The sequence below is a fragment of the Pituophis catenifer genome, unplaced genomic scaffold (assembly GCF_029215685.1).
Source record: "Pituophis catenifer annectens isolate HBS135680 unplaced genomic scaffold, rPitCat1.0.hap2 SCAF_13, whole genome shotgun sequence".
Lineage (NCBI taxonomy): Eukaryota > Metazoa > Chordata > Lepidosauria > Squamata > Colubridae > Pituophis > Pituophis catenifer.
The window spans coordinates 2,955,242-2,975,735 of record NW_027256893.1 but is presented as its reverse complement, the minus strand read 5'-3'; the positions used below and the strand labels follow the sequence as shown (position 1 = coordinate 2,975,735).

At 45.4% G+C, this 20,494-nt stretch overlaps 1 protein-coding gene across 1 annotated transcript in view; it reads right to left on the bottom strand.

The window, feature by feature from the left end:
• PEPD (peptidase D) overlaps nt 1-20,494 on the bottom strand; it is a 192,202-nt gene that overhangs the window by 136,083 nt on the left and 35,625 nt on the right. The window contains exon 4 of the mRNA XM_070952901.1: nt 2,547-2,610. Coding sequence (XP_070809002.1) covers nt 2,547-2,610 — 64 coding nt within the window. The remainder of the gene's footprint in view (nt 1-2,546; nt 2,611-20,494) is intronic.

The following is a 20,494-nucleotide window of genomic DNA, read 5'->3' as shown; positions in this document are numbered from 1 at the left end:
CCCCAACATTTGGGGCTTGGAGAAGGGGGAGAGGGGAAGTGGACTGTGCAAGTGGTGGGCTGGCACGCAGATGCATGCCCGCAGAGCTCAACTTGTGCAAGTCGAGCTGCGGGCATGTGAACGAGAGCTGGCCCAGCGGTCGCACAGCCCGGTTCTGAATAGCCACAAAGGTGGGCTACAGCCTAGGGTTTGGGGACCCTTGCATTAGGGATTCCAAGGGATGTGGGAAGCAATGGAAGAAGTGATGAAATGGACAACGTCTCACTTATGAATTATTTCTGTCCACATCTATGAAAATCTGGTGGCAAGATATGGTCACGAAGTCCCAATCCTCTAAAGGGGCACCAGATTGGGGAAAGAAACGTGGTTTCCTTATTTCCACCTATTGAAGGAAAATTACCTGCCTTACATTTTCCAAAGAGGAAGCACTATACTTGTAGACGGCACTCCTGGCAATTTGCCAATGTTGTGATACGAAGCGCAAATTCTTGGTTGTCATCCACTCTTGCAGATAAGCAATCCTTAACTAGTATTTTGGTGTCTGACACCTGAGGTCAGATAAGGAGAACCGCTCTCGATTCCAATCCAGATAGGCTGCCAGCTGCCTCCACAGACAGCACAGGGGATGATCAGATTAGAAAGAGACTATTTCACAGTCCTATTTGTTTCAAGGATCAAACTGCATTTGGGATGTCAGCTGGAAAGTGGATTTTTTCAGACAGATAGCCAAAGCGGGGGCTCCGAGAGGAAAACATAATTGTTTAAGAAATATTTCTGTTTATAAACGGTCTCTCTGCCCAGTGGCCAAACCTGGGAAACTTTGACCTGTTAAGGAAAAATTATATGCTATAAAAAGGGATAGGAGTGAAAAAAACAAACACTTCTTTAATTGAAAACGTGGAAAGAAAGGAAAGAAGGAAGGAAGGAAGGAAGGAAGGAAGGAAGGAAGGAAGGAAGGAAGGAAGGAAGGAGGGAGGGAGGGAGGGAGGGAGGGAGAGAGGGAGGGAAGAAGGGAGAAAGGACGGAAGGAAGGATGGAAGAAAGAATGAATGAAAGAAGGAGGGGGGGAGGGAGGGAGGGAGGAAGGGGGCTTAACTATTAAAAGCCTGGCAAAAAACAGTTATCCGTATCCTTTTCTGGGAGGGAGGAAACATATCCCATCGAAATTAGGACTGAGGATTTGAATTGAGCAGATGAACCAATACTTTGCTCTTAAAGGAAGAAAATACTGTTTTAAATTATTTCAATATTTGGGGGTTTTCTGTGTTTCCCCTGTGTTTATTTGGCCACTGAGTTCAAGAAACATCGAAAAATAATATTACCATTGGAGGGATAGCATAAAAAATGAAGAGAAATTAAAACAAACACTTTAAAAAAGGATTTGCCATGAACAGTGAGATATGCTTGGCATACATTAGATTATTTAAGGAGAGGTAATCCTACTAATACAGAATTGCAATTCCTTACATCCCAAAGCCACACTAAACAGGGCAGAATTATCAGGAATAAAAAAAAAATCCCCGTCAGATCCCAAACTCTATAGTAGCATTTTCCAACCTTGGTAACTTTAAGATGCACGAGCTTCAACTTCATAATTCCCCAGCCAGCATGGTGAAGTTCACTTCCTCGCTGGGAGGAAGTGGTTCATACATCTTAAAAGTTACCAACATTGGAAAACATTGCTGTACAGGAACCAGATTCCTCTACTAATTCTAGGCAAAAGTCTGCATTTCAGAGCAAACCCTGAGGCTGCCAACTTCAGAAGAATTAATGCCGAGTTCCAAAGCCACTGATAATCCAATGGATTAGCTCGGTTCAAGCTGCCAAAAAATGAAAATTTTCATGTTTTCTGGGATATGAAGTCCTGATGGCAGTTAGGACCTATGGCTCTGCTGGGAGTAATCCAGCCCAGAAAGCTGGATTGAAACTCTTCCCATTTGGGGAGGCTTGGCAGACTGGCATGACCCAGAATGTTGTATCATTTGATGAAACATTCCATTGTTCTCTAGAATATTCTGAGTATCCCATGACAGAGATATGTTGCACATCCCTAATCACTGACTTCAATTCTCCTTTTCCAACAAGCAAATTCCATTGATGCCATTTCATTCTGGCTTCTAAAAGAATCCCAGCTTGTGATGTGGGAGGAAGGGGGTGGGCAATCACATAAGCACCTGGGGCCAAAGCCTCTCAGAACCTGGTTGAATTGTCTTAGACAATGAGGTATCAGCTGATCTAACCACCCTGGAAAGGGAGTTGATGGAACCAGCACCAATTTGAGTAACCGTCCTGATGGCCTTGCAACCCCATTCTGCACACGGAGAGGAGTGGAAGGTAAGAGAGCAGCCAGAGCCCGTGGATCAAAACTGGCTCATTCTTCTCTCCTCTCCTCACTGTGTGTGTTTCTGTGTCATGTCATTCCAAGGTATGTCATTCATGGACCACCATTTTCATTCTCTTTAACCTGCAGTTATCAACCTGAAAATTACTTACCTCCCACCCATCTCCAATTATTGTTTTAACTTGGCAAAATGTAGGAAACTCACCTCATCTGTATAGTGTACATCGTTAACGTTGTATTTCTGCTTGTAGTACTCAGGAGGGTGGATCCTTTAAAAAAAAAGCAAGCAAATGTGCATTGGTTATTTTGCAATTAAGAGCACTTTTATGCACTGTTCTCTCTCATTTTTTATTCCCGTTTTATGCAGGAATAAACCTGCTTGTTTCTTACCAGATGGCCCTAGAGCCAATCTGCCTGCTCACAGGTCATTTAAGGAGCTAAGCGTATTTCTAACATGCAGAAGGTGGGCTCTGACTTGGCCCACTATTTCAGAAGGCATCTCTACGTCTCCCTACCCCAATTCCACACAGTACCTTTTAAATTTCAACTTAGTCCCTTAAAAATAAAGAAAGAAGCATGGTGTACAGACTGTAAAGAACAGCAAAGCCATAAAAGTCAGCTCAGAGCTACTGCTTGGTAGGGCCTCCGAAGCCCCACAAATCATCCATTTCAAATCACTGCTTACATGTTGCTGCAGAAGTTCCAAACTCAGCATGAAGGAATTGTCCATTATTTCGTTCCAAACTTGTCTCCCCTCCCCCTCTTTCTGATAGCTCAGGTAAACCTGTAAATTTATCTCACAGCCTGAATTCATCCTTATTTCCCTGTGCACACACAGCTGAATAATTAGTCTAGGCAGTATCTGTGTGTCAGGCTTGTCCCAGCTTGAGCACTTAGGAAAGAAAGACCCTCAAGTCCATTTGTAGTTAAGGCATACTTTTACTAAAGCCAAGTGGTTACACCATAAGCAAAGATGGATCTGAATATTCCTGCACCAAACCTGCCTTTTCCCCTTCTCCCAGGCCCTCTCCTCCTTGACCAGTCCACAAGTGTCCATTAGTATTCACAACTGGTGTTTTGGTAGCAGCCTTAAGGTTTGGCGCCTCTTTGGTGGAGTTTCACATTCTGTTCTCACACTCATGTCCTTGGATGTGCCTGTCAGTTCTGGGTTGGCATCTCTAGTTCCTGTCATCCTATCATCCTTCCTCCCTACATCCCCATTCTCCTCCCTCCCTCCCTCCCTGCGTGTTATGACAGGATGCCAGCCAAGCAAAGCAGGTTGAAGCATTTACGATGGCAGACTTGACAGGATGGGCTCTCCTTGACTTTGCTTGGCCTCTGTCTTGTCCTTCTGCTTGAGATTGGATTGTCTCTGGATAGAAGATGACAAGGTCTGGGCAACAACTCAGGTTGGAAACTTCTTCTGAGAACCTCCACTGAAATTTGTGCCTTGAGAGTAATTCAATTACCCTGCCCCAACACACGCACTCCAGGCAAGGTAGACCAGAATAACGTGCTAAAACAGGGGTGTCAAACTCGATTTCACTGAGGGCCGCATCAGGGTTGTGTTTGACTTTGGGGAGCCAGGGTGGGTGAGGCCAGAGTGGGTGTGACCAGCTTGACGTCACTTGTGTCGAGTGCCTGTGGAGGCCTGAGCACTCTGCCAGCGAAAATGGGCTCCCGAGTTCTGTTTTCGGCTGTGATAGCATCCTTCGACCCTCTGCCAGCGAAAACGGAGCTCAGTAGGGCTTCCTGCAGCCCTCGCTAGCTCCGTTTTTGGCTGTGATGGCATCCTGCAACCCTCTGCCAGAGAAAACGGAGCTTAGGAGACCGCACACAGCCCTCGCAAGCTTTTCACTGGCAGAGGCACCGCAGGCCAGTCCTTTGCTGTTTCCAGGGTGGCTCCGCAGGCCAGATCTAAGCACCCCATTGGCTGGATCCAGGCTCCGGGCCTTGAGTTTGATACTCCTGTGCTAGAAGGATTTAAGGCAGGCAGAGGTCCAAGATCAACTATTTTATTACTACTGCCAATAAGCCTACCTGGAAGTCAACCTTAAAAACCAAGCTCAATTCAAGAGCATCTTCTTCTCCCTGTATCTCTAAGGGTATTCATGGATAACACTTCTTCCTATGGATTAACCATAATTGAGTGGACAGCAATTCTTTGTACCTAGAACAGGAGTGTCAAACTCGATTTCATTGAGGGTCGCATCAGGGTTGTGTTTGACCTTGGGGGGCCGGGGGGGGGGACTGTGGCCAGGGTGAGCATAGTCAGCTTGATGTCACTCATGTTGGGGGCGCCTGTGGTGGCCCGAGCGCTCTTCCAGTGGAAACAGGCTCCCAAACTCCGTTTTCAGCTGCGATGGTCTCCTGCAACCCTCTGCCAGTGAAAACGGAGTTTGGGAGGGCTGAGCTCCGTTTTCGCTGGCAGAGGCACCGTGGGCCGGTCCTTCGCTATTTCCAGGGCAGCCAAATCTAAGCACCCCACAGGCCGGATCCAGCCTCCGGGCCTTGAATTTGACACCCCTGACGTAGAAGATCTACGTCCCTTCCAACCAGTGGTGAGTTGCCCCCGGTTCGCACTGGTTCTATAGAACTGGTAGTAAAACCGGTGGGAGGCTCCGCCCACCAACCCCGATGTCATCAGAATGCTTCTGCGCATGCGCAGAAGAGCGCACGCACGCGTGAGCGAAGCAAGCATGCTCGCGTGGCCCCGTTGCGAACTGGTAGTAAAGGTAAGTAGAACCCATCCCTGCTTCCAACCATATTACTGTATGTTCTAACAATGCTTCTTTTAGCATAAGGCTCCAGTCTGACTTCCATGACAGACCCATTTTCATCCTGTATCCAAATCTTTAAAAAATTGCTTACAATCATGAGCAATATTTACAACTATTTACCAAGCCACGAAGTAGCGTCATAGCCATCTCTCAAAGTTTACTGGAAAGTCTTTTTCTCCCAAGAACTGGCTTTTTTTGTTTTTTGATCTAGGAGGGGAACATTCCCTAACTCATCAGCAAGGAAATCACTGCCTAAAATCTCCTTTAAAGCTTTTCCAAATCCCACAGCAACTAATTTCACATTGTAATGGAGCAGCAAATAAAAAAACCTGAAAAGACATAACTACAAACTTAAAGAATTATTTAATGAGAAAGAAACTGCTTCATGTATCCTCATTCTAAGCATAGAATATCATTTTAATAAAATTCTAAAATTCCATCTTATGACATTTATGAGCGAGGATTAAAAGAAAAAGAAAAAGATCGAGCATAATAAAGTTGAAAAGCAGCTAGTTTCTTCTAAGTAGTAATTGTAAAAATGTCATTTAAATGTCACCTCATCAGCCAAACAAGAGACGGGTACAATCTATCAAAATGGAAACAATATAATACATGCACAACTGGGGAAATGTTGAAATGAAAGAAAACCTAAAACAAATGATTAGCCTTTCTTGTTTCATTCTGCTACCAATATTCTGAATTATATCTAACCTTCATTGATGAAAATGACCCTCTGATTAATGTATCGTGTTTTCCTGAAAATAAGACGCTGTCTTATGTTTTGTTTTTGTTTTTTGGAACACTGAAATAAGCGCTTGGCCTTATTTTCAGGGGGGCTTATTTTTTTGGGGGGGGGCTTATTTTAGCACATGCGCTCAAAAGCCCGATTGGGCTTATTATCAGGGGGTGTCTTATTTTCAGGGAAACAGGGTAGCCTTTGTCAACCCTAAAGCTGGCCTGACCAAAGCCATTTTAAAGCTTCAGTGTTGCTGCACTGGAGCTGAGGGATAGGGATACCCTTATCTTAACCTGGTGCTCAGCCATGCTTGCTGGGGGTGACAGGAATTGCAGCCCAATACCTCTAGAGCAGGGATGTCAAACTTGATTTCATTGAGGACCACATCAGGATTGTGTTTGACCTCGGGGGGGCATGGCCATGGTGAGTGTTGCCAGCTCGACGCCACTCGTGTCGGGGGCGCCTGTGATGGCCCGAGTGCTCTGCCAGCGGAAACGGACCTTGGGAGGATGTGAGGGCCTCCTGCAACCCTCTGCCAGTGAAAACGGAGCTCCGCAGGGCCACCCACAGGCCTCCCAAGCTCCATTTTTGCTGGCAGAGGCACCACGGGCCGGTCCTTCACTGTTTCCAGGGAAGCCCCGCAGGCCAAATCTAAGCACCCCGCAGGCCGGATTCGGCCGCCAGGACTTGAGTTTGACACCCCTGCTCTAGAGGTTGGAAAATTTCTCTTTAATGGAAAAGCTACTACCCACTTTGTAAAATCCTAAGAAGAAAGTCCTAAAACCAACACCATTCTTTCTCTAGGGATAGAACAAAATATTGTAGAGACAATTTAAGGTTTTGTATGCCGGTAATCCACACTGTCATCTAAGTGGCTAGATTTGGCACAACCCAGAAATCTAGAGTCTAGATCGAAATCTAGACCTCTAGCAATCAATATGTACCCTTAGCACACATTGTGGGCCCTCTCACAAAATGGTTGCCACATTGAATTACCAGAATCAAATTTCTGAGAATGTTCCTTCCTTCCCTATCACCCAGCTTCTCTTGGTATTTTTACCCAGGGGAGCAAGAGACAACTCTTTCAAATAAAGACAGGGCTTTTTATTTGTAATATCAGATACCAACTTGCCAATTATTTATTTTTATTCATTAACAAAACGCTTGGGAAAAAGAAAAAAGGTAGAAGTTATGTGGGCAAGAAGCATGGCTAATCCCAAATTTCTGTGACAAGTAGGAACTCTAAAAACAGAATTGCCTCTTTTTTTTTTTAAATAGAGTTGGGTTTCTAATATTTTTGTGTAATTAATATGCTCTTCTAATTTAACTAACCTTAAGAGAGGGAAAGAAGCTATGAAGAAGTGAGAATTTCTGTTTCCACCCATCTCTCAAGTTTTTGGAATGCTACTTGCCGTTTTCTCCAATATTTTTCAAACAGAGGCTCAGAGGTTTTGTGGTCAAGAACCTTGCTAGTTGACAGCATTTTGGGATAAACAAACAAATGCGGATTGTGGTGCAGAGCAAATTTAAAAGCAGCCTAATGTACTACTTCGTGAGAGTGACTAAAACATCAGCAAATGTGTTATAGGTAAACGGATGATTTAAATAGGCCTAAGCAGAAGAAAAAAGGCACAACGACTCACCTAAGGGGAGTTTCAGAACAGGAAGCGACTAAATTAATGTCCTATTGGACAAGTTCAAATGGGAAAGTTCCCAGCTTGTCTATTTCTCAGCGTGCACTTTATTAACGGACACACCACAAGGCCAACATACAACCGTCTCTTACAGGGACCGTTTGCCAAAGGATCTGCAGGGGCTGAACAAGTGCCCCTGCCATGTTTGGGGCCCCTTTAAATACAAAGCTTGAAAAGTCACTTTGGATATCAGCAGCAATTCTTGGATGATAGTTGAATGTCAGCATGAGAGTGAAAGTATTCCAGACGGTTCAAATTGGAATTATTTTGAACTGCTATTTAATAAGAATGGGACAATGCTGGGCGTCCTCAGGATGTGGTCAGGAAAGTCCAGATGGCAGCCATGACCGTCCACTCAACCCTTTGCCCATTCCTAATGTGTATCCCATATACACATTTAAAGATAGTTAGTAAGCGGATGTAACATTAGAGAGAGAGAGCTTGGAATGTATTTGCTGTGAAGAATATCGGAAGCCACTTTATTATTTATTTATTTATTTATTTATTTATTTATTTATTTATTTATTTATTTATTTATTTAATTTCTATACCGCCCTTCTCCCAAAGGACTCAGGGCGGTGAACAGATTAAGATTTCATATACATATAATTTTTTATTTTTTATTATTTTTATAAACAGTAAATAATAAATTGAGTCAACTTGGTGTATCTGCTAAGACCTTGGCATAGAATTTAGATGTTTATGCTAGCCCTGCTTGTTGAAACAGAAAGGTCTTCAGGGCACGTCGGAAAGTGCGAAGATCTGGGATTATTTGTATTCCAGGGGGTATTTTGTTCCAAAGAGTAGGTGCCCCCACAGAGAAGGCTCTCTCCCTTGGAACTACTAGACGACATTGTTTTAATGATGGTACTATGAGTAGGCCTACTCTGTGAGAGCGTATTGGTTGGTGGGAGGGTATCGGTTGCAGCAGGTGGTCTCGTAAGTACTCAGGTCCTAAGCCATGGAGCACTTTAAAGGTAAGAACCAACACCTTGAAGCGCACTCGGAAGGCCACCGGAAGCCAGTGCAGCTCGCGTAGAAGAGGTGTTACATGTGAGCGCCATGTTGCTCCCATAATTACTCGCGCAGCCGCATTCTGAACCAGTTGGAGCTTCCAGGTGCACTTCAAGGGGAGCCCCATGTAGAGAGCATTGCAGTAGTCAAGTCAGGAAATGTCGAGGGCTTGAGTGACTGTGCGTAATGAGTCCCAGTCTAGAAAGGAACGCAATTGGTGAATCAGGCGAACCTGATAGAAAACTCCTCTGGCCACGGCTGTTATATGATCTTCTAAAGACAGTCGTGCATCCAGGAGGATGCCTAAATTGCGAGCTTTCTCTGCGGGGGTCAATGACTCGTCCCCAATAGTTAGTGATGGGACTAACTGGCTGTACTGAGATGCCGGCAGCCACAGCCACTCAGTCTCGGAAGGGTTATTTAATTTAAATATTAAATTTAAACTTACCGACAAAGAAATAAAGGGAGACTAGTATACCTATTTCAGCTATTCCCTTTATTTCTTTGTCGGTAAATTTAAATTTAACACAAAATAGTTTGTCGCGGAAGCGACTGCCTGCAAAGGCTCCTGGATTGGGGCTGAATGGCAAAAGTGGAAGCAGTATGTTCCATCCCATCTTTGGGTAGACAAGGTTGCCCCGATAGACCGGTCTCACCCGAAAAACACTTCTTTATATCATTTTTCTTTCCTTTCTATTTTTCTTGAACTTTTTTCCTCTCTTCTTGCATTTTTTCTTACTGTTTGTAGTTTCTTCTTTATATTAGTTTGCATTAGTTTTAGCTTTTTTAAAAGTTTTAACACACTTATAAACAAAACATGAAAAAGATTCAGTTAAGTGGTGGCATTTTAATCACAGTTTGGTCTGAACAGAGTTTATGGAGCTTAAAGAATGCATCAGGGAGAATGCAGGGAAACTCTGGGACTGCAGTTTGCCCCAGCTGTGCAAGTCCAGTTGTGGGTGTCCTCAGAGTCAAGCAAGAGCCAAGCAATTGGGGACAATGTACCCTTTTGGAAATGAGCCCACAACGTTATGTCTAGACTCACACACACAGCATGGGGCTTTACTGCTTAAACAAGCACCCCCTCCCAGAGCCCCTTTTATCATTCTCCTATGCCTGTTCACTGGGAAACATTTTAAATTAGAGGTATCAAGTGAGCAGTGATTTAGTAGCCTGTTTGTGCATATGCTCAGAATAACGATGGACAAATTGTTCTGCTTCCTTGCCTGTCACACAACAGTGAGATTCAAATCAGGCATCCCTCAAATTGCAACACCCCAACAATGATTTAAGAAAACACACACAGAGAGAGATAAATGACTCCAATGAAGGATCTATGGTGGTGGGAAAATCTTTATAATTCTTTGAGATTATCCATTTCTGTAAAGCAGGGTTCCGTGTCATGTCTTTATTATGAGGACTAACCACTTTTCTACTTTTTCTTTGAGAAAAGTAGATAAAGCTCTATATTTAGTAACTCCTGGGACCTCTTTTGAGCAGCAGAGACTTCAACCACACATTTCTGCATCTGCATTAATCCCAAATGCCGGCTTGCAAGAACTTTGGGCCATTCCTCATTAGAGAGCCGCTTCAATTCGCTGATTTTTTTTTTTAGCAGGATCTTGCATGAAGGAGACTTAACTGAGTGTGTTAAACTACCCTGAATTCACAGCTAGCAAATAATGCTTAGGATCGACCAATGAAGATTAGAATTCTACATGGAAAAAGAGACGGCTGATGTTCAAAAGAACCAAGGAATTCAAGACATTATCAACAGATGCCTGCTGAGTAATTGAAAAAGCCAAGAATACCAAAAATAAGTCACTACAAAATTGTCCTCACTTAACGACTGTTTGATCAGCAATTGTTTGAAGTTACAGCAACACTGGATATATGATACTTACACCCATCCCCATAACGAAGTTATGACTGTTGCAATGCCCCCCCAAGTCATGTGATTAAAATTTGGGTGCTTGGCAATAAGTGCTGAGGTGCGTCAACCCCCCTCTCCATCTATATACCCTTTTGGCTGCCCTGCACCATGGCAGTCCTTGCCAGTCTCTCACATTCACTTGATGGCAACCTCATTAGCTGGAGCATCTAATTAAACTAATGATCCCAGGGCCTCACTTTTCTCCAACACAGACAGCAAACGTTGGCTCAGTGTGCTCAATTAACACAAGACATGTTGCATACTTTGATATGTTCTTTGTTTAACCAAATTCTTACTTATGTATTCATAATATTTAGATTAAACTGTAGACTGTAGACTGATTATGAGTATTTCCTAGGGGTATTAATGATTGACAGCTCAACCTGAACAAAGACGCTGTCCTGACTTGCTAAAAATTAACTTAAAACAGTCACTACACAATAGCAACAATACATCATAAAGCAGTGAGGCAGGCTGCAACCAAATCTTGTGGCATGTGCCAATTCCTCTCTGTATCTACTCCAACAATATTATCCTGGTGACCCCATAGCATCAGAGGAACATCAACTGGCTCATTCTTCAAAGTGTTACGTCCCTTTCTATGCCAGCAGTGTTCCATCAAAATCTATATGAATCTGCATCTCTATATGAAACAAGAGGCCCAGCTAACACCAGGGAAGGTACTACTCTATCTAAAAATTGGAGGGGGTGGAGACTTTCCCCACTTCAGGACACCTTTGAGAAAAAGAATTATTAATATAGCATTCCAAGGGCAAGAATGGAGCTAGTCTTTGTTATAGATGTTTCTCAGGAATTTAACAAAGAACAAGGTTTCTTAACAATTGGGGGGGGGGGGAATCACATATCACATCAAATATCTGCTTTGTTCAAGAACACAATAATACAGATAATTCTCTATCACAAACCTGTCCTCCATGCATTTAATCTAGTGAACTGTGAGCTTATACAATAACACCTTAGTTAATCCTTAAACTGCCCACAGGTTTCTTGGTTGAATCTATCTCGGTCATGCTCCCTCACAAGTCTGCTCAAATCTTTGCAGTCCCTTCTCAACATTATTGCTTTTCATTTGTAAGGAAGATGTATTCAAATGTAGATATTTTTATCTACATATCCCCTGAAAGTACAGATTTTTAGCATCTGAGTCAAGAAGGCTACTGAAACTTTTGAAAGAGCAAAAGTTATTAAGTATAACAAAACGCTGACACTGATCTGTGTCTCACAGATGTGATAATGGGTTCAGGGGGGAATTCAAAGACTGAATTCATTAAATATCTGTAATGAAGAGCCACTTCAATGAAAAACAGAGAGGAGATTATGCACCCTTAATAAACCCAATCTTCGCTTGCATTCACTTGTAACAGAGACCTAACAGTGCTCATAATTATCTGCAAAATAATCCCATAATCATAAAAATTTTCACTACCAGTAGGTCCTTCTCATCTTCATATAATCAAAGACAACTTGCCAGTTGATATCCAAGAAATGGTGGAATAGAATCATTAAAGAAAGGATGCCAAAGGAGGGCCAGAATGAAATGTGAATGACAAAAATTAAAATATTTATTTTAAATAATTAAATTGAATTATTTAATTTCACCTGTGGCGTGTTGGCCGTGGTGAGCTGGCCAAGGCAAGTTGACCACAGCAAATTGGCTGCAGTGAGTTGTCCCATTCCCCAATTCCCTAAACTGGCTTTCTTCTGGACGGATGGCAAAGGCTGGCTTTACGAAACTTTCCCATCATTCCTCTACAAAGATTTACAAGAGGTCAAGTCACCGCAAATCAGACTTTACCAGTTCGGAGGTAAAAAGTCGCCAGATACAATTTGCAGAATCCCGGTATATCAAGGGTGGCCGGACTGTGGTTTTGCTGTTGCAGAGAGCTGCTTGCAACTTGACAGGATCCTGCAAAGCCAGTATGAGTGCCAATGCAATTGATGGTCTCCAGCATCCTCCCAGCTCCTCAGCTTTCCTACACCCTGCCCCCACCCCATCCCGCTGAGGGCACCAACATTTGGGAGACATGGGGAAAACAGGGAAATAGCATAGAACAAAGATGGCTGAAGACCCATCAGCAGAAGACGGAAGCCGCCCAAGGAATGGGGAAAGAAGACAGCAGGCCAGGGTCAAGATGACGGCACCCAATCTATCCTGTTTCCCCAAAAATAAGACCTCCTCAGATAATAAGCCCAATCAGGCTTTTGAGCGCATGCACTAAAATAAGCCCTCCCCCGAAAATAAGCCCTCCCCGAAAATATGTAAATGCATGCGCAGCTGGTCCCCGCCATTTCCTCTGGTTGCTTGCCGCGCAAACAACACGAAGTGAGGAGACGAGTCCGGAGGGGGGGAAGGGAGGGGAGAACATGCCCCATGCACCCCACACGCCCTTACCTAATGGCCACTCCCACAACCCTAGCCACTGCGCCTCTTCTGTCACGCTAATGGCCGTCGCAAAAGTCATTAGCAAAGAACAGGGAGGCAACGGCGGCGATGGGACATCCAGTCGCAGCAGCATGGCCGGGCCGACGGCATGGTGCAGAGTCCTGGGAAGCATGACTGGAAGCAGCAGCCTCCTGCACCTCAAAAATAAGACCTCCCCAAAAATAAGGCCAAGCGCTTATTTTGGGGGTCAAAAGAAAATAAGACCCTGTCTTATTTTCGGGGAAACACGACAGGCCCAGGAAGAAGCAGGGAAGTGACAAAGACTGGGAAGGGCAACAAAGCAGATGTTTTAATTTGGAGGAGCCCCCCCTCAAGCAGGGGATACGGAACTCTTCCAGCTCCATCAGCTTATAACCCGACCAGGCTCCAGACCACGGATGGTGATATTCATGGGATAAAGAGAGAGAAGCTATTGTCATCCAATTAAAGGACTCTTAGGGACATATTAATTGGGTGGCAGTGCTAGTCAACAGTTAATGTGAATTTTAAAATGTTGAAATATGTGCAAGTACACATTTTATTATTTAAGCTCTTTCTCAAAACTCCCTCCAAAAAGAATGTATTCCTAAGATTTTTTTTAACGATTAAATATTTAGATAATACACAAGAATCTGCATTACACAACACAAAAACAGGAAGAAATCCTTAAGATGGTGCATCCCACTTGTATTTTTTAAAATACACATGCAGACCTTAAAATGCATTTAAGAAAATACACCACCCAGCCTTTGTTTGTTATTTTTATTTTCTTTAGCTAAAATATTCATAAGCTGATTAGTGCAACTCAACCTTCCACCATATGGTACCCTTCCAATGTTTGGAGAAAAAAACGTCAAGAATTCCCAGTCAATTTGGCTGGGCGTTGCAGTTAATAGGAATTGTAGTCCAACACATCTGCACTGTCAATGACATCTAGGTAGGATAGGAAACATCAGGATCTCTGAGTGAAAATACAGTGTTCTCAGACTGCAAATATAACACACATATTTGGGGGGGGGGAGAGAGTGGGGTCCGCAAGATACCTGAAGCACCAAGCAGTGGCTTCCAGGTTCCTTAATTTTTCTGTGTGAAAAACTACAAAAAAGGAGTTTTGATGAAAGGGTAAGAAAATAAGATGGGAAGCCAGGAACAAAGCATGAAAAATTGGAGTGAGGCAGAGAGAGACATCTAGGGGCTATCACTGGCTTGCCAACCCACCCACTCCTCCTTATACTAACATCAAATGCACAGATGGCAAAGTGTTAACTAAACAAGAGGATGTCAAGGCCAGCTAGGAGAACAATACCAGAGATTTTAGGAGGCACTAACAGATGTTTCTGACAGAGCCCAACGTTGTGGGTATCTTTTTAAAATAAACTCTTCTATAGGCAGCCAAGGCAGCTTTTCAAATTTGCCAAGAACAAGAGAGCAAAGAATACTGCAGAACAAAAAAAAAAGGAGCCCGAGGCCAATTTCCACCTAGAAATATTCAATAACCACCATAAACAAATCACACATATATACACAAAGGAATACTCAATACATGAGAGAGAGAGGGAGGGAGGGAGGGAGACAGACAGACAGACAGACAGACGCACACCTGCAGTCTTAATCTGCTAGAAGCCAAAATACAAATGTAAACCTGATTTCACCACATTCATAGTTTACAATAACGGGCACAGAACTATTCAGAATCCCTGGCGGTGGGATGGAAGGTTTTTACAAGAACAAAATGTGTTATTTCAGGAAGCAAATTTTTCATCTTTTTTAATAAAAAAGCAGCAAAACTATGCCCAGATGGTGTGCATGGACCCAGGAATTCTCCAAAGAGGAATGCAAGACTCAGTGGCACAGCTGAAATCTGATTATGAGATTCGTTTTACCAGATCATGGAACATCAGGAAAGCAGTAGCCAAGAATTGCTAAAGATGGCATTCTTGGCATCCCAAATTCCCTGATCTCAAATTCTGTAGCTGGTATTTTTCTGCTCTCCAGTTGTGCTTAAATCGGTTGAGTGCTTTTTTAAGAGCCAGTGTGGTTTAGAAAGGAAACAAATGCCAAGAAACAACACTGAAGTTTTTAGTTCTGTCTGAACTCAGCTTGTGCCCGTAGAATTTTAGATTCTTTCATCCAAAGCATCTGTCTATCTATGAAGGGCAGGTGTCCCTGGCTGGGCTTCAGGCAAGGTCAGATATGCAACACTCTTGGTTATGCACCATCACTTACCGGTAAGTTCAACATGGGTCACTGGCTAAGGTTCTGGTTTCTGCAACATAATCACCGCAAGAGATTTGAAGAGCGGAGTTGACTCAGGCCTAATGCTTGGGATATTTAGCTTCCTTCTCAGGATCTGAGAGCCATAGAGGAGCAAAAACTAAATGAGGATGAAACGTTGTGCTTATCCAAGTGACGGGTCTTGCTATCCACTCCCTTTTCGGCCCCACCCGAGATCACCAAACACACCTGCATTCTAGCACTGATTACAAACTAGCATTGTTGATGTTACCTAGTTTGGGTAATGAAACTTCTGCAAGAAAACAAGCAAGCTGAGAGAGCACCAAGGACCCCACACTTCTATTCTGCCGACTGAATTTTGATAGCATCTACAGCAGACACCAAGTCCTGCTTTTCAAGGTCTCAGGATAGGAACAAGTGGTGGGTTGCTCCTGGTTTGGGCTGGTGATGATCACTGAACCGGTTCTCTTTGACTGGAAGCTGGACCCCTCCGCCTGCCCCCACGTTAAACTTACCTTTAGTTCTCGTATTTTAGCTCAGCTGATAAGCGCGACAGAGTGGATTGCCGCACCTCAACCGGGCAGAAACCTAATACGCTTGTGCAATAAAATATCGCAAATAAAATAAAATAATAAAATATGGGCAGAATGGACAGGAAATTCAGCACTTTCCACATTTTCAACTTCTTACTTCAATGTTCCTCAAAAGAGTGATTTGACTGTGCTCTAGAAATGTCTTTTGAAAAGCAGGTTCTGGAGAGACGACAATGGGCAGACAGCCTGTCCTCTAAAAAATATGCAAATTTGGATGCAGATATTCACGAGCTCCAGGACATTGCAGGCCAAAGATAATTCCCTGCAAGCAATTACATTGTTTTGCCATATGTGGTACACAGACCAGCTGTTGTACATTATGTTTTGATTCAGCAAATAACTTTAATCAATACACTGACTTGTTCTGTCAGTTATAATTAAACTGAGGTAAATGGCAGGTGCAGCATTAATTAGCAAATGGAAGTCTGCAACATAATATATTGCAGGTATGTGGTCTTAAGCCCTAAATTGTGCAATTACACTTACTGTCCACTTAATCCGGAAAGATTGGCAGAAGGGAGAGAAGGCAAGTGAATAGATTCCAAGCCTGGTGATCTGCTCCAAGGGTAGACACAGCTTTTCCGTGGATTTCCAACAGAGGACCCTTTCCATTTGGACCCCATGTTCAATTGTACTGCACTGTTTCTCAATAAACCTTGGGTACCTAGCCAGCCCACCAGGCATGATAGCAAACAGAGATTAAAAGTTTGTGTTGTGGCCTGTCGGCCGCCGGCCCTTCCAGCAGTTGAATCAGAGGAGGAGGAGTAGGCGTGGGAGTCAGGGTCAGCATCAAGGCAACCTGAGAGCTCTGAGGTGGAAGAGGGAATGGAGTCAGGAGAGAGAGAGGGAGAGAGGGAGAGGGAGAGAGGGAGAGAGGGAGAGAGGGAGGGAGGGAGAGAGAGAGAGAGAGAGAGAGAGAGAGAGAGAGAGAGAGAGAGACAGAGACAGAGACAGAGACAGAGACAGAGACAGAGACAGAGACAGAGACAGAGACAGAGACAGAGACAGAGACAGAGACAGAGACAGAGACAGAGACAGAGACAGAGACAGAGACAGAGGTGGAGCCTGGGCCGTCCGTCAGCCCTCAGATGGAGAGTCAACAGCCCCCAGGTCTGGAGGTGGCAGATGAGGAAGAGGAGGAACAGCTGGGTCCAATGCCTGACGCATGGATACGCAGAAGGCAGAGGAGAGGAGAGCAGTGGAAATCTATGGGCCGGTCCTTGGGATGGAAGAGCCACTGCTGCTAACAAAGCCCCACCCTGGCTCTGGGGATAAAAGGCAGAGGGCAGAGATGAATAGATGTGGCAGACAACTATTCATCTCCCTGCTGGACAGACTTGTTAGCCTGCGGTGAGAGAGAAACTGTTTGCCGGGGCTGCTGGCGCTCCTAATAAAGGAATCATTGGTTTAAATACAGAGGGTTTGTCATGTTTGGGGAGCTGGGTCAGAACAGTTTGTTTCCATTTTTAACAGACCACAGTTCATCTTTTTTCCCCCAAAAACCTGAGCAGGTTAGCCCAACAATGGAGACAGAGAGGGAGCAGCATTTCTGTGTGCTCCCGTTTCTGTGTGGCACTGTCCCCTCAATACTAGCAGCTGCCCCTGTCTCCTTCTCCCTCTCCCTCTCCGCTGCTGGGCGATCCCGTGTGAAGAAGGGGACTAGCAGAGAGGGGTTGCTGCTTCTGGGATGAGGGGACCCGGGACACATCTGGCTCCGGCTTCTCTTCCTCTCACAGCCAGCTTTCCTAGTCTATCTTGACGCAGTCTCTCTCTCACACATATACACACATGCACACACACACGTACACAAACAGGTTGGATATTTCTTTCCTCCTGCCCCCCTCCCACTGGAGACCCCTGGATTCCCTCCCCAACCCTGCCTGTCCCATACAGGTACCACTCACACAAGTGATGTAGAGTTGGCCACGCCCACTCAGTCACATGACACACACCCCAGCCATGCCCCCCAGCCAATCGTTAGGGCAGAAAACGAACATTGTCTTACCTGAATGTTCCTTTTCGGAGCACTGCGACTGCAGTCCATAGCTGGGATCTCTTCTTATTGCTTCGCCTTGACTGGGTGACATTTTTTATTAGAGACTCTCTTCGTGCTGTGGCCACGCCCTTCAATCCCATCATGCACCAGTCTTTGAACGAAGGCGTGACCACCTAAATAGCAATCAAATAAACGGTAAACATATTGGAAAATACAACAAGCCGTGGAACGGTCCAGAACCAAAGAATAAGTCAGGAAACCTCAAACACAGGGGGGGGAATGGACTGCAGTCGCAGTGCTCCGAAAAGGAACATTCAGGTAAGACAATGTTCGTTTTCCAGAGCACTGCTCCTGCAGTCCATAGCTGGGATATACCCAAGCTCGAACCCCAAGGGTGGGACATCAACAGCCTCCAGAGCCCTGCGCCCCGAGGACACTCTGCAGGACTCGACGGCCAAAGAAAGCCTCCGCGGAGGCAAAGGAATCCACCCTGTAATGTCTTATGAAAGGCGTCACCGAAGACCACGTGGCGGCTCAGCAGATATCCGACACCGATGCCTGCGTGGCCCAGGCAGCAGAGGTCGCTGCACTACGAGTCGAGTGAGGCAAAATCCTAGACGGAACCGGCTTAGCTTGATGGTTATATGCTGTAGAAATGCATGCCTTGATCCATCTGCCTACAGTTGACGAAGACACTTTTTGGCCCAATGACCTCGGATGGAAAGAGACCAAAAGGGCTTCTGTTTACGGAAGGGCTCAGTCCTGCGAATGTATCAACAGAGAGCCCTGCGTACATCGAGAGTGTGCCAATCTCTTTCACGTTGATGCCTAGGTGATGGGCAGAAGTCCGGGAGGACGAGTTCCTGCGCACGATGAAAATAAGTGTTCACCTTTGGCAAAAAGGTGGGGTCCAGTCGAAGGACAACAGTGTTTGTGTGGAATATACATAAGTCTTTCCTAATTGACAAGGCTGAAAGTTCCGATATCCTCCTGGCGGAGGTGATTGCCAAAAGGAAAGCCACCTTGAAAGACAAGTATTTAAGGGATATAGCACCCAACGGTTCGAAAGGGGGAGACATAAGCGCTTGAAGAACGAGGGAAAGGTCCCAGGTCGGGAACCTATGAACAGGGGGTGGACGTAAATTCAAAGCCCCGTGTAAAAACCCCTTGAGTAATGGATGCTGAGACAGTGAAGAGTAAGGCGGGCATCGAATGACAGTGGACAACGCAGCGGTCTGACGACGAAGAGTGGACGGTGACAAACCTTTGTCCAGACCAGATTGCAAGAAACAGAGAATGTCGACGATCTGAGCCGACGTAGGATCCACCAGATTGTCAGCAGACCAGGTGCAAAAGGCACGCCACGAAGAGTCGTATATACGTGATGTAGAAGGTCGTCGAGAGGCCTGTATGGTATCTATGACGGAGTCGGGGAGACAGTCCTTCCGTAAAATGACCCTCTCAAACGCCATACGGCCAATTGGAGCCATCCTGGATCTGGGTGGAAGACGGCTCCTTGACGCAGGGACAGACGTGTCGGCGGAATCACCCACGGAGGACGGACGGACAGAGACACGAGGTCTGCATACCATGGCCGACGAGGCCAGTTGGGAGCCACAAGTAGGAGATCCGCTCCTTCCTCCAATAGTTTCCGAATCACCTGAGGGATAAGGGGAATCGGAGGGAATGCGTATAAAAGGCTGGGTGGCCAGGGGCATATGAGCACGTTGTGAGCCTCCGCCTGCTGGCACGGGTAACATGTCACAAATCTTGGGCATTCGTCGGGCTGGCAAACAAGTCCACAGTGGGTAGACCGAAGATGGCGATAACCTCTTGAAAGATGTCAGGATCCAGTTGCCATTCCGACTGGTCTATCGATTGTCTGCTGAGCCAATCGGCGTGAACGTTGTCCACGCCCGAGATGTGATCGGCCCTCAGGGATAGAACGTGACTCTCGGCCCAATTCAAGAGCTTCTCCGCCTCCAGCATCAAGTCCCTCGATCTCGTGCCCCCTTCCTTGTTGATATGGGCCTTGGCTGTAATATTGTCCGTGAGAACAAGAACGTGACGGCCGTGTAACAAATCTTGAAAATGACAGAGGGCCAGACGAATCGCCCTCAGTTCCAAAAGGTTGATACTTAGGCGTTGCTCCGACGTCGACCAGCGGCCCTGCACCATCTGATCGTGGAGATGGGCCCCTCAGCCTACGAGCGCGTGTCCTCCGGGGGCAATCGCTCTTGAAGTTGTCTCAACCAGAGCAAAGAAGCTCTGTTAAAAAAAGACGTAGCCATCGCGGTCTTAATAGTCCAGGCCAGAGACTGATGCTCCTTACGAAAGGAGAGTTCGGACTTCCTGTCCTCAGATTTAAGGACATCCAACGAGTCAGAGGACAGAAGCGAAGATGAAGAAAGGTTTGCAATCGGAGCATCAACCACAGGTAGAGCTAGTAAAGTATCCAACTCCGGGGCCCCACAGTATAATTTCTTGTCCAGACTGGTGGGACCCATCAAAGAGCCCGGTTGAGACCAGGGGGACTGGAGGACATCGGAAAAAAGCTGGGGGCAAGGAATGAAATCCTTCCCCGGCTTCGATGACGAAAACAAGGCATCATGTGGAGCTGGCACAGAGGAAGATTCAGAAGAGGCAACTCCCATATTGGTCGTTTGGTGTGCCTTGTGGCGCAAGGATTTAAATAACGAGGGTCGGAACAGACCGGAGAAGGCCGGGGC